Genomic DNA, 15,256 nt, shown 5'->3' with positions numbered 1-15,256 from the left:
CTAAGTGAAACTCGGAACTAACACACCAAAGTTGCCATCTCTTATCAAAACCCGGAACTAACACACTAAAAGTGCCATCTATTAGCAAAACCCAGAACTAACTCAATAAAGCTGCCATCTCTAAGTGAAACTCGGAACTAACACACCAAAGTTGCCATCTCTTATCAAAACCCGGAACTAACACACTAAAAGTGCCATCTATTAGCAAAACCCAGAACTAACTCAATAAAGCTGCCATCTCTTAGTAAAACTAGGAACTCTCACACAAGTGCCTTGCCTACCGCTCACTAGTTTGCGTCACTGTCTTAGCTAGTAGCCCTCTACATAAAAAAGTTTCAAGACTTTGGAACAAAACCTGGAAATGCTTGATTTGCTTAGACAAAATCTTACCTGGAAGTGCGTGACGTAGTCCCTAGCCAGCAGCACGTCACTGCCGCCCGCCTGCCGCCTGCGGTGCTCCCGCGGCCTCGCGTCCAGGATGTCCGAGTGAACCGACGCGAGCATGGCGTCCGCGGGGAGTGCGGCCAGCTGCTCCTCGTCCGAGGAGTAGTCCAGCTGCAGCTCCGCCATGTTGGTTGTGTGGAAGGATTGCGAGCGGTGGACTTAGAACTCAATGAAGGTGCCATCTCTTATCGAAACCCGGAACTAACACACCTAAGGTGACATCTTTTAGCAGCACCCGGAACTAACACACCAAAGGTGACATCTTTTAGCAGCACCCGGAACTAACACACCAAAGGTGACATCTTTTAGCAGCACCCGGAACTAACACACCAAAGGTGACATCTTTTAGCAGCACCCGGAAATAACACACCAAAGGTGACATCTCTTATCGAAACCCGGAACTAACACACTAAAGGTGACATCTCTTATCAAAACCAGGAATTAACACAACAACAGCGCAATCTTTTAGCAAACCCAGGAACTATTAACTCAGATGCCATCTCTTAGTGAAACTCGGAACTAACACACAACTGCCTCTACTTACAGCTCATTAGTTGGCGCCACTGTCTTAGCTAGTGTTCTCATTACTAGTTTATGACACGAAAATCTATCAAAACCTTGGATTGGAACAAACTTGGAAATGCCTTTAAGATCTCTGGCTCACCACAAAACCTGGAAATGCTTGATTTTAAGACTGACCTGGAAGTGCGCGACGTAGTCCCTAGCCAGCAGCACGTCACTGCCGCCCGCCTGCCGCCTGCGGTGCTCCCGCGGCCTCGCGTCCAGGATGTCCGAGTGAACCGACGCGAGCATGGCGTCCGCGGGGAGTGCGGCCAGCTGCTCCTCGTCCGAGGAGTAGTCCAGCTGCAGCCCCGCCATGTTGGTTGTGTGGAAGGACTGCGAGCGGTGGACTGGGGAAGAGTGGCTGGGGAAAAAATAATTAAATTAGTCCAGCTGTTTCACCGGCGTTTCTCTCAGCACTTGCGATGTTGGATATTTGTCTCGAAGCGCTGGTAGGGCCTAAAAGATAAGGAAACATCTAAAGTGCTATCCATGGACCTATAAAAAAAGTCGGACGGATTCTCATCAACAAAATACTGTGACATTAGGATATACCAGCTCGCCTGTACGTACAGGCCGGCACGCACACATTCATACCCTGATACACCACTTCGAGTGCAAACTTCACACAGTTGACACATTTACGCGGCGAAAAAAAAAACACAAATACGACATGTCTTGCGTGGTGAAATTGTGTAAAAACCGTTCTGATCGAACGAACAAAAATCAAGGAATCACATTTCACAGGTAAACTAATAATCTAATCACTTATTTCCCCGATTTTATAAACATTAAAATATTAAAATCAAACGTCAATCACCCGACAAAATAATACGTCAAAGGCCAGTGTTCTCAGTTATTTACGTGGGAAAATTACCCGAAAAGTGGGAAATCTATAATTTTAAGACTTTTTAGGTGTTTATTACGCATACTATTGAAATAAAATAATTTATCATAATAACTGTGTTTTAATGGGATATATTTTCGTAGGCAGATTTGATCCTTCCCAAGGGCGTGGAACTGCGAAATTCAAATTTTCTTATATTTTTGCAAGTCAGTGTCCGGTTGTATGTTAAAATCTATCAGAGATAATAATATTGATGATATATAAGATTATGATTACGTAGGTACACAAGATTGATAATTTGTAACTGCGTGAATCGTACCTGACACTGACTTGCAAACAAAGTAAGAAAATTTGAAAATTTCGCGTCTACCTCAACGTATTCATCTTTCATCCTTTTCAAATGGCTCGATATAATTTCGTCTACATTTCCAAGTAACATATCTGCCCATCTATGTTTTTCTTAAGATAAATGGGTAAAATGTTTTGGCTAACATGGCATCCCTAAATTCACTCACACAATAGACAAACGCCAAAATTTTGCGTCACAGTTTTGTTGTAGCGCGAGTTCCGTCCGCCTTTTTTTATAGGTCCATGGTGCTATCCTTTTCTTTGTAATTATTTTTGACGTTTGTAAGTGCCAAAATACTGGTCAAAACTGATAGATATTTTTGTTTTGATTTGTAAACGTATCCTTTTTATTAATGTCCCTAAGGACCTTTTCAAGCAATTTTATCAGTCTGAAAAAGAATTAAGTGACCAAAGATTTATGGAAATCACTAAAGGGGGTTAGTCTTGTCGTCTCTGCATAGGCTCGTACGAGCCTCGCTTGCGCTTATTATACGAGGTCTCCTAGATGTCGTACGAGATCTAGATGTACGAGGACTCCTACATGTCGTACGAGGTCTCTTAAATATCGTACGAGGTCTCCCAGATGTAAACTCACCTGGGCTCGCTGCTGGTGTCTTTATCCCTCGCCGGCCGCCGTCTGCCCTCCATCGCTGCTTTCATAGGCTCGTACGAGTCTCGCTTGCGCCAGTTACTGTACGAGGCTTCCTAAATGTCGTGTGAGATTTCCCAGAAGTCGTTCGTTCGTTCGTTCGTTTCAGCCAAATGACGTCCACTGCTGGACAAAGGCCTCCCCCAAGGTTTTCCACAATGAACGGTCCTGCGCTGCCCGCATCCAGGCTCTTCCCGCGACCTTTACCAGATCGTCGGTCCACCTAGTAGGAGGCCTGCCCACGCTACGTCTTCCAGCCCGTGGTCGCCACTCGAGAACTTTCCTTTCCCAGAAGTCGAACGAGGTCAAATAGATGTCGTACGAGGTATCCCAGATGTCGTAAACTCACCTGGGCTCGCTGCTGGTGTCCTTATCCCTCGCCGGCCGCCGTCTGCCCTCCATCGCTGCCTTCATAGGCTCGTACGAGGCTCGCTTGCGCCAGTTTGTGTACGAGGCTTCTTTGCTGGCTAGCGCGGAGGACGAGCGGTGTTGGCTGGGCTTCTTTTGACCTGGAATTTAGACAGATACTCTTTATTTATTGTGCGCCATAAAAAATACAAGTACGATAAAAAATACATTGTTATCGCTATGAGTTATCGCAATTTCTCTTGCCGTGGACGAATGACCAATTCGCATAATAACTCGCGGCTCCGTGTCAATGGCCCTCGAGGACACCGTCAGTTTTTAGTGGGTATACCCCGCCCTTATGGTTGATAATACGGGACTATACAGTGGGTACGGGACTATTCCCACCTCTCGTTCCCACCACTGCAACTCCTGTGTAGCCAGGATCTACAGCTTGACCGCCATAAAAACCCAACCAATGAAGGTCAAGTTTGTCCCGGGGGAAAGTTAAACTGTCATTGGACCCGCAACCAAAATAATCAGAAGAACATAGGAGGAGTTCGAAATTAAGGTTGCTGCCATTGGCCAGTGGATACGCAAAATATTTCCCGACGAAAAAAAGCAGACGACAGTTGTTAAAGAAGCATTATTGAGAGATTTTCCGTGCAAACTTTCAGCTCCATAAGACGCCTATTTTATAAATTGTGCCACAAAAATCAGCCTATGTCCAATCAAAAATTGTTGTAACCGTTTAGTCTTGAAATCATTCCTTTTAATGTTACTCGTATGTGAACATTACGAACGATTTAATTTGATTTCAAAATTACAGCAACTCATCATCAGAACAATTTGCCAACACTGCCAGGTTGTTAAAGTCAGCAATTTCGTCAGCGAGGTTCGTCTCGGCCGTCATCCTTGGAGACTGCCGATGATTACAGATCCGTCATAGTTAGCACAATGCACCGACTACTGATCGCCTTTGAAAGTACAGACATGACGAAAAGTGGGTAATCATAAGATACGAGCATTCTTCACCAAGTCACACCCAGAACTTAATATAATATCCCTAAATACAGCCATTAAGTCCCTAATTCCAATTATTAATTCGAAATAAAATAGTTATTGATTGATTTATTGAACGCATTTCAGCAACTCGATAATTTTAACTCTAACTTAACACCTTAACTCTCAGAGCAACGCTTATCAAAATCCTTAAAAGGAAAAAAACAAACAGCAGAATGGCTATCTAAATGATGAAAAATCTGTTAATTGAAGTAGGTAAAGTAGATGTGGCATTGCTGACAAACCTCAGGTCAGGTTTATGTCAGTCAATGTCTTTTACAAGAATGCAAATAATAAATAGATGAGAAATATCTACTTCAAATGCTACTAAACGGTTAACAATTGTTCAACTGATTGTACCACAAGCCATTGGTTGCTAAACATAGCAAACCGCACATTATATTATTCGCAACTCGCACGCACGGGCAACGTGGTATATCGTCCTTTCTATTTATTGAAAGACTGCCATAATGTTGTGTGAAGGACATTTATTGTTTTATACTAAAGATCACTCGGAAATAAACGTGTATTAGCAAAGAAATAGATGTAGCAAAATCAGAAGTGATTCTAAGATAAGTTCATATCATAAAGTTAATATACCTAGCCGAATAAAGCAATATGGTTCCTACTTATTTATGCTTACTTTTAAATGACCTAGTAAGAACATAGGGAAAAAACAAGTCAGCCAGAACTTGAACATCTAAAACAATGTTCCAAACTCATTGAATCTTAAAACAAAAATTGAAGCATAAGGTTGGTGTAATTTCAATATTTTTTGCAATTTACAGGCTATAAAATTGATTGAGTATCGATTATATTTAAGTGTCATGTCAACACGGGCCTAGTAGGTATCGCAAATCGCAAAGATTGGTTACATCAATTGTTTCATAATCGAATCGGCTAACTGTAATTTAAATCATAGACAAAATATTAATAAATTACCAGAAGTGAGTTCGAAAGAAAATTTAATGAATAGTTTTCAACTATGCTGCCACGCATGAGTATAGTACACTCTTAAGTACCTACACTGAACACAAAAATAATAAATACAAGTTGTAGTAACTGACCTTTCTCCTGTTGCTTAGGCTGGAATTCCCTCGTCGAAGACCTCGACTTGGTTAGCCTGCTCAGGACAGCCTGTCTCGGCTCGGAGACCCGCCGGCTCTGGTGCCCCGTAGGCCGGCCTTCCTGCACCGGCGGCTCCGGGGCCCTCGCACTCCCTGCCCGCTCCTTGCTCGTCACCCTCACGGAATTCCTCACCAAACCCGGCCCAAACTTCCTCTGCATCTCCGGCGTATTCGGACAACGCGGAGAATTCGCCGGCACAATCGATTTCAAATCCGGAGAATCGATCCTACCCCTATTCGATGTACGCTTGTACCTCAACTCTTGCGATTTCTCAAACGAACCAGTATCCGATTCATCAGATAGGTAATCTTTGTATTCCTCTGAATGACCACTCGACCGCCTGGATGTGATCCGGGGCGGTTCTATGTAGTTATTATTCTTATTAACAGTGTTGAAAGAGCTGGATCTCCTAATCGAGCTTCCGAACCCTACATTTTGCGGCTTAAATTGTTTATTTCCATCGCTGTAAACTCTTTGGTGCTTCTTGTTGTCGTAGTAACGCGTTTGGTCGATCCTCTGGTAGCCCGCTTCTAAGGCGTTGTTTTTTAAGACAGTCTTGAGACACACGGCTTGATTCGTGTTGACGTCGGTGAAGAAATTAGGGTTTTGCCCTTCGAAGGACTTGTGTCGGACGTGCGCTTTCCTGTGCGGCGACAGGATCGCTTCAACGTCGTACGGTGGACGATTCGACAGTGTTTTATCGTCGGAACTGTTGCTTAAAAGACCGCGTTCGGAACACGGACTATTCATGTTTGAGTCGTGGTTTTTCCGCCTGTCAGTGTCTAAAGATCTGGAAGCGGAGTTGAGGAGGATCCTAGTGCTTTCGGGGACTTTCATGGACCCTGTGATGACGTAATGTCCAGGGCTTCTTAGTGGACTGCTGTCCCCGGAGGTTTCTTTCTTCCTGAGGCGGTAGTTTAGTGAGTTCGATCTACTCAGCTGTGAGATCGGAAGGCGGGAGACGGCCGTCTTCTCGCTGATGAGACTAGAAGTGAGTTGGGAGGGAATGTTGGTGAAGTTGTTGGTGCGAGACGAGTGCAGCTTCGCTTGAAGGTTGGTGATCGCGTTTTGAGTTTTGAGTAAGTACGACTCGGTGTCTTGAGTTGGGATTAGATCCTGTAACAAAGAAAACCGTGGCTTAGTTTATTTGTGAGATATTAAAATAAACAATTGACATTCAGAGCGCAAAAAAACAAGTAAAATTTAAAAAAAACTCATAAAACTCATTTATTTTTGCAAATAGGCTTTTAAAAACCACTTTTACACGTCCCAGTATTAACTCTACCACTGCTTCGGGACAATAAATGGGCCAGAACTGAGAAGAAGCAGCGCAAGAAACTCAGCGACAAGGTAATTGACATAACGGCAAAAATTAAAAATAATACGGATTTAAAACAATGTAAGACGAAAATACTGTTATAATAACTGAGTTACAATAACAATACATGATAATAAATAACTCTTAAGTTATTATTTGCTGAGTATCAAAGTAGATACTGAAAAGATCTCGATCATTCGGTTTAATTGTAGTTTTGTAGCGAATCAAATAATAAGAATCCAATTCATCGATGATTCGGTTGGTTTGTTCTATTTTATAATTAATTAGATACAAGGAAGAAATCTAGTTCATATACGGTCTACTTAGATATTAACAATGTATATTTGTAGTCCAAGACAATCTTAGCAGATGTACAAATTCTAAAAGCAATGTGCAAAAAGTATGCTTTTGAGATATTATAGAATACACAAAAGTACCGAATTAGTACATAGATAAAATGATCATCTACTCTTTTTTGAATCACACTAAACAAAACTAAAATTTCAAGAAATATACAAAAAACATTTAACCCTAAATCTGGCGCAGTCGATTAAAAATAGATGAATAATTGAATACCTACAAAATTAAATACATTTTAATAAACCAAATTAGGTAAACAGTTCCTCTTAATAAGTTAGGTACCTAATTATGCCTAGGTACACACAGTAGAATAATTAAATAACAGTTTTTATGAGTCTATAAAATGGTTAAAAAAAACTACATAAAGTAGGTATAGCTTTAATAACAATTCTTAGCTACAAAAATGACATAACACAACAATAATATTTTTTAATAGTAGAGTTCGAAATAAATTCTTGGGATAAACGCCCATTGTTCAAGATATTATTATAATCGTGTTAGTTCACAGATCTTAATCTTATTTTCGTGCCAGTTATGTTTCAAAGAGTAAAATGTTAGAGGAAGTTATTGTTTGAAGTCACTTCTTTGAATATTTTACTTATTTTTTAGCAAATTCCCTTCAAGAAATTTTTATTTTTATTTTTTGAAGTATTGTAACAATATTTTGCTTTTTTCCTAATTAGAAGTAATATCAGATTTTTTGCATTTTAGGAAATAAATAGTATAGCAAAAACCCAAAACATCTTAGTAAAACTTTAGTTCGTTTTTAGAACACTGCTTTGTCTATTTTCATCACAACGAAAATGAACATTTGACAGACAGATACAAAATTCATTCATTAGCCAAAACGGTTTAACAACACCGTGTTAATTTAAATAAATAATAAAGATTTTAGTCGTAAACCAAATGTTTTCATGAAAAAGCAACTAAATCCCCATTCACAAGGCCGAACCTTGAACGCAAACAATTAGGTATTTAAACAAAACCTTTGTTTGACCGTACTAGGTACGCGAAGTGCAGATTACATAGCTTCATATACAGGGTGAAATTTAAATCATTGGCATCATTTTAATTTAGGACAAGATACATAGTGCATTTCCCTAAATTTAATATTGGAGACAAATCGAATGAGTTTTTTGTCTTAATTTTTTTACTATTTATTTGTGTGTATTAGTGCGCTCTTACAAAGAGTTTAAAATGATTGTAAAGTTAGTTGTAAAGTCACCTGTTACATCGAAATAAGTGTTAAACATGATGTGCTGTCGCCTGTACTAGGTTTTCATTATTGCCATTTTATGTATCATGCATGAGTAGTCTTATTTTAAAAGGATGCCAACGATTTAAACAGCCTGTATACTACATATTCAATAATTTGACATACATAATTCATTGGCAACACATATTATCTACATAACTTGGAGGCTAGGAATTGTGCTAGGAATGCTGACAGCTGTCTCGTATATTGCGTAAGTACTTGAAATTAATAGGTAGCACATTAGTTGGGTTATGTACTTGCCACAATTCGAGTACATAAATCAATTGAAGCTCAATAATTGATTTTTAATCTAATGTTCAGGATATACGGTTCAAAATGTAATGGGCGAATTGTTGATTTTGATAAAAACCTATACCTACACCTGCAGTCAGACATAAAGATAAAAAATTGTATTTTTTCTCTCGCTCACGCCAGCCTTTTAAAAGTGGGTGAAAGAGACGGATAGATTTAATTGGAATCGTCCTGATTGAAATTCAGTCAGATACACGCTATGGATCTTAACTAAATCATTTTAATTATACTTTGACTGCAGTTCTAAATTTTTTAAAAGATTTGATTTTTTAATAATTAATAAAACCTAACAAGTAACAACAATTTAAATAAGAGTATTTTATTAAAAAAGAAGATTTCATTTTTGTATTCAAAGATAATATTTTTGCTAGGCACAAAACCATTTTGAACTCTGCCCTATGCTTAATCTATGTCGCGTGTTAAGTGTCGCTCGTGACAGACAGACAGACGCGAACACTCCCCGGCCACACAACTTTGTTCTAGTTGTATGTAAATGTATGATGTAATGCTGAATGTAGAATTGTAGTTCAAAGTAATATGGTTTGTAGGCCACTATCTCCGGTTATATTGTAAAGAAACGACGTATTTTGGTATACATTTTGAAAGTTTAATATTGTCTTGTTTCCGGGATCAGAGGTGAAGTTATTAATCTCAGGAACTACTGGTCAGATTTGAAAAAATATTTCTGTGTTGGATAGCCCATTTATTAGGAAAGCTTTAGGCTATTATGTATAACATCACCCTACAGCCAGTAGGCGCAGAGCAGTAAAGAAAAAAAAACGGGAAATACTTAATATTCAAACTATTTTCAGACGTACGAAGTCGCGGGCACAGCTTGTTTCATTATAAAATATTTATTTCATATACAGAGTTGACATAATTATGTTTATATTTCAACAAACAAATCATTGCTTATTTCCTTCACATTATTGTGATATTCTTCATCAATCAAACGTGTTGAAAACTTGAACTCGTCTAACAATATTGATGAAAATGTTCGTGAAATTAATTTGTAATAAACTGGACTTGTTTATTATCTCGAACGCTCTTTATTGTGTTGATAGGTGGTGTCACATCATCCGTTTTATTAATTCATTAAATAATATTGTACTTAAATTCGATAGAAGATAGATAGATAGAACACACTTCAAGGTACACCACATAAAAATAATAAGAAAGAATCAGTAATTATACAAAAGATAAGGCAGTGAGTTATACTTTTTTTAATCCAAACATGCGACGCTCTTGGCCTGCATCACACCTGATGGAAAGTGATGATCAAGCCGAAGGTGGAAGCGTGCTTCACCCGGAATCCTCAACCACAGAGGAACTGGCTATCTTACATCCAACTGCCGAAACACAGTAATGCTATTAACATTGTTATGTCGACAGACTTAGGTAAGATGGTGGTAGGTAGCCAGGCGGACTTAGAACAGCTCTACCTCCAACCAAAGAAAGTGTTGGTTTCCATTGAGGACCAATCCCGAGACCTCTCGACCTATAACAACCACTAGACCACAGAGGCGGTCACAAACCAACGGGAGAAAAAAATTTTTGCGCACACTGGTCACAGGTGTTCTAAAAACTAGAGCACAGAGTCTATAACTTATTTATTGACCCATAAACACGGTACAATAAAAACCTCTTGATTTCACAGCACCGTTTCATCTTCACTAACTGTAAAAGGATGGCATTCCGTTTGCAAAACCCACAAAGCATTTGATAAGAAGCAATCTAAGCTTAGTGTTGTGGACCACGAACAATATTCAAGATATCGATAGTATTGCCATGTCAAATAATAAAGAATGTGTGGACAGTATCGATAATTAGCGTGAAAATACAAAAGTTACATTACAATAAGCCGCCCGGAAAAAGATTTTTTTTTTAACTTAAAGATATGCTCATAGCTAAAAGTTACTATACTACCCAAGAGTACTTCAAAGACAGTCTGCGAGTATAAATCTGCATTCTCCTCTCCTCACATTTTTGCTGCGCCCAACAGGGTCCATATCGTCCTATACAGGGTGAAATTACAAGGTGTTGCCATTTTTTAATAAGCTTTAGAGAACAAAACAAAATTTTGATTTTTATTTTGCATATGGCGATACTAACGATAAACTATCGATACTATTATTTATGCCTTTATCGATAGTGGACAATCGATGTTACAACACTGATCTACCTAGACGCGTTTGGTAATGCGGCATCGCTTTCACTGAATCCGCTGGCCTTGGCGACAGCACTAACCTACAGTCCGATATAATTATTTTTGACGTGGGTGGACAGTTAGGCATGAAACCAATTTGGGGACGTTGTGTTTAATTGGGTTTTTGACACCATTAAAACTTAATTCTAAAGCCACAACTTTTTTAAAAACACAGTTAAAAACTGAATTAATGTTAAACCAACTTTAAAGTTATGGTTGTTAGCTTTGTATGTTATTGATAAAAAAAAAGTTAGTCTGTTAGTCAATTAGTTTTACCAACCACACCATATTGCCTGATGCAGGCCAGATCCTCCATCCATTTGCCTCGGGTAAATTAGTTTGGGTGCTCCTTCAGTGGACTAAATGGGCTGATGATGGTCATGCATTGAATTGGTAACACCCAAGATAGATTTTAATGAAAATGTTGCAAATTAAATCTCTAAATCAAATCGCCTCATAAATTATTAAATTGTCTTAAATTAGACAAGACACAGGCTTCTATCAAACACTCACGATTTATGAAATGCCACTTCATTTCATAGTTTGCTATTAAGTATTTGACATTTCAACATTGTACGAAGCTTGAAAGGAATTTTAATCGAATCCTGTCAAAGATTATTATCAGATTTTGGTACAGAATGCCCTTAATACACCTCTTGTAACAATAATCGTAATGTAGCTTCTAGGTCATGTGTCTGTTTTTTAATTTAATTGAAATGAAGACATTTCTCAGGTCTCATACTAAAATATCTGGCAAAAGAGTCACCGATTCTTAGATAGCTCTTTATCTGCCAAATAACTTGAAACTTAAAAAACAAACATTGATATTAGATTATCTCCAATAATGAATGCTATTAATTATCTATGAATATGTAAGTATGTATTAGAATCAAATGAAGGTTACATTTGTTAACCAAATTCAATCAAACCAAAAGTAGGTTCACAAAATCGGGCATTGTTGTAAGAATGCCGTATTTGCATGTTTGGGGGCAATAAAACCACCTGTTTTATTATTTTAATATTTATTAAGCACCATAAACTTTTTATGAACGTTAAATCGTCTTAAAAGGAGGTTGCGTAAATAATAAATATTCAATTAAACCCAATAAATCAAATTCTTTATGGATTTTCTAAAATGATTGGTGATATTCGAGAAGCCTCGCCTTGGTCGTAAATCCAAATCCCAGTAGCTTCGTATTTTCCAAGGAAACAAGAAAAATAAACATAAGTTATTTATTTATATAAGTGCTCACCAATAACGGATATTGAATAAATCTTATTAAAAGCATTTTATGGCATTAACGAAGGAATTTCTAAAGAGAATATACAATAGTGAGAATCTTTTTAACAGTGGTTAACAGATGTCTAAATTAGTGATGTAACTAGTCTCAACTTTGAGTCCTAATTTTGGAGACTAGAGTCTATCCATCTAATTTTCAGAGCTCTATCAGCGTCTAGACGTACGTGAAAAGAGTCGTCTTGTACAGACAACAAAACATCAAGCTTTACATTTGGTTGTTAAATTACCCCTATTACAACCAAATAAAGTCCCACGGTGTTATTTACCTTAACATGCCTTCGTCCATACAAAGCAATGCTCGAATGACTCACAAGTCTGGCACGCCAAGCAAAGACAATAACTTTAACACCAAAGAGGACATGTAATCGGTTCAATATACCTATACAGCCTTATCCATCCATACTAATGTATTAAATGCAAAAGTGACTCTGTCTGTTTGTTACCTTTTCAATCTTAAGCCACTGAAAGTTTGGTAAAAAGGAACTAGGAGGGAAAAGGATAGTCTTCCCCCGAAAAACTTTATTTTCTCATTATTCAGATGGAAAGCCAAGAGCATGTCGAAGGAAGATGGAAATATCCCGTTTTTATCCCATTTTTGGAAAGGAGGATGTAGGGGAGAGGGGGGCAGCTTTGGACAGGGGCAGCTTAGAACAAATGAATTTAAAAATCACTGGTTTAGGCTACAATGGTATAAATTACAATTTATATTGCCAGCACTGATGCGCATAGCCGTCACATCTCATTTTTAATATTTAACTGTAGGTTAACCGGTAAAAGTGTTTTTTTGTTTTTGAGTGCCAATTTCGCACTTTTTTATTTTGGTTCTAAGGATTTTGTGGACGTAGTTTTATAAAATAGTAAGTGGTTTGTTTACTATATGGAAGTTTAAATAGTTTCAATGAAGATTTAATACGAAATTGCAATATAAAAGTATGTTCCGTTATTAAATTTATGTTTTTTTCTGGAAATATACCCATGGGGCAGCTTTGAACGAAATGGTTGGGGCACCTTTGAACTTTATCAATATTCTTTTTTAAGTGGTATTATGAAACCTTAAGTTTTCTAATACTTCGTAGAAGGTTCTTACATAAAAAATAAGCAGATTGCTTTACTGTGACAGATAAAATTTCAAGCTGGGTGAAGTCCGGGCAAAAGCTAGTTTTAGTAGTTGATTGATATTTTTTAAATTATGCAGTTTTCTCTTTGATGTGTCATTAATCAGAAAGTTTATTAGTATTTAGTTAATTGATATATCTTATATTTACTTTTTTTTTAATAATATCCCTAAGTTTTGTGTTACTTTGTACAGAGTGATATTAAATAAAATAAACATGTTAAATTGATCCCAAATGACACTGATCATTGAAAATTTTGTTTATTAATTATTTAAAAAATACACTTTCATAAATATTCAGTTTTATATAATTTAAAAAAATACTAATTCAAAACTGCCCCAGGCGTGTTCAAGGCTGCCCCGACTACGGGGCAGTTTTGAACGTTTACAGGTCTGTGCAAAAATCTAAATATCTTAATAAGCGTTCATGAATAATTAATAAGAACATCATTATTTTGTTGTGTGATAACCATGACCTCTATCTAGGAAGAAAAAATTAATGAAATCAGTCAAATTTAGAAGATATTTAATAAAGTATAAAAATTGTTCAAAGCTGCCCCCCTCTCCCACGACAGTCTTCCTGTGACAGATCAAAATTCACGCAGATGAAGCTGCAGGTAAAAGCTAGTAGTTTATATTTTAATTACTTGTTTTTTATTACAAACGCACGAGTTACTTTCTGAGACAGCCCAAAACAACTGCGGAGAGAAGAGAAGCCGCTAGCAAAAGCTTGTTTTTAACGGCCATAAAAAGTACAACAAAACAAATAGTGTGTCAAGTTCAGCTGTAAAAAAGCCAGTCAAATATGGCGAGCATGACTCCTGAGTCATCGGAGTCACTGACTCATCTTGATGACATCATTGTTTTTGGTAACCGTAAATTATTCGTGCTTTAGTAAAAAGCTTTTCAAGTTTCTGATTAACTGTAAATTGATAGTGATAAACTAAATTACGAATTTACGACATGACGTAGTAAAATTGCTTTAAAAATAAATTAAACACATATTATAGGTATTTGGTGTAAGGTGAGTTAATAGAATTATTAATTAATACAGCACATAATATTATTATCAGTAACTGACTATACTATTCATAAAATTTTCCATTGACATCATCATAGATGACGTGGTTTTCATAATTTCAACATTTTATAAATGATATTGATAGCTCATAAAGTTACCTATTTTTTTTTGTATGAATTTTTAATTTTTGTTTTAAAAAATGGGTAAAAAATTACGAGTCGCAATTGTCACCTCTGTATCTTTTCACGACATTATCTTTGACAGTTACCCACAGGATAGCGGTTAATGCTTATCAAAATGAAAATCATATTCGAAATCCATTGCCCTCCTTTCTACAATCGGGTTAGGTGTGTTGGCTGTGGAATTTTGTTGTTAGTCCTTTCATTTCACCTCCATACCGGTGGCATATCAGCAACTAGCTGTGCCTGCGTCTTCGTACGTTTTTGCAACATTTTTCTTTACTTTACTTTTGACTGGAGAATGCATGAAACTGCATACTCCCGCCCGGGGAGCCAGTGAGTTATGTGGGGCTCTCCTCGCCTGAAGGACAAGGCCCAGGGTGATGTTAATAGCCTAAAGCCTTCCTCTATAAATGGGCTATCCAACACAAAAATATTTTTTCAAGTCGGACCAGTAGTCCCTGATATTAGCGCGTTCAAGCAAACAAACTCGTCTGCTCTAGATTATATTAGTAAGTATAGATAGTTCCTGGTTGCCAAGCAACAGAAATATACGAGTAATACGGGAGTATGTATTCACAAACATTACTATGAGGTCTCACAGAGCGCGTGGACGCACAGGGTGACACACGAACCAACCACAGAGCTCTATTCAACGCTGTGCGTTCGATTTGCTGCTTCACTTAAACAAGCATCGTTTGTGAATACGGGCGATAGTCTGCTCTGCTGTGCCTACCTCAATAAGTTAATGGCCACCACTGACCCCTACAAATTGCACACCAATCATGTCCACCCACTAAAATGTGT

The 15,256-nt window shown here is 37.8% G+C and overlaps 1 protein-coding gene across 1 annotated transcript in view; it reads right to left on the bottom strand.

Moving 5' to 3' along the window:
• Window positions 1–1,104: 1,104 nt before the first annotated feature.
• Window positions 1,105–15,256, bottom strand: part of LOC135084398 (uncharacterized) — a 55,058-nt gene continuing 40,906 nt past the window's right edge. The window contains exons 3-5 of the mRNA XM_063979174.1: window positions 5,324–6,500; window positions 3,199–3,358; window positions 1,105–1,369 (exon numbers count right to left, since the gene is read on the bottom strand). Coding sequence (XP_063835244.1) covers window positions 1,105–1,369; window positions 3,199–3,358; window positions 5,324–6,500 — 1,602 coding nt within the window. The remainder of the gene's footprint in view (window positions 1,370–3,198; window positions 3,359–5,323; window positions 6,501–15,256) is intronic.

This window comes from Ostrinia nubilalis, chromosome 26 (assembly GCF_963855985.1).
Source record: "Ostrinia nubilalis chromosome 26, ilOstNubi1.1, whole genome shotgun sequence".
NCBI classification, from domain to species: domain Eukaryota; kingdom Metazoa; phylum Arthropoda; class Insecta; order Lepidoptera; family Crambidae; genus Ostrinia; species Ostrinia nubilalis.
This window is presented reverse-complemented; position numbering and strand designations above follow the sequence as displayed.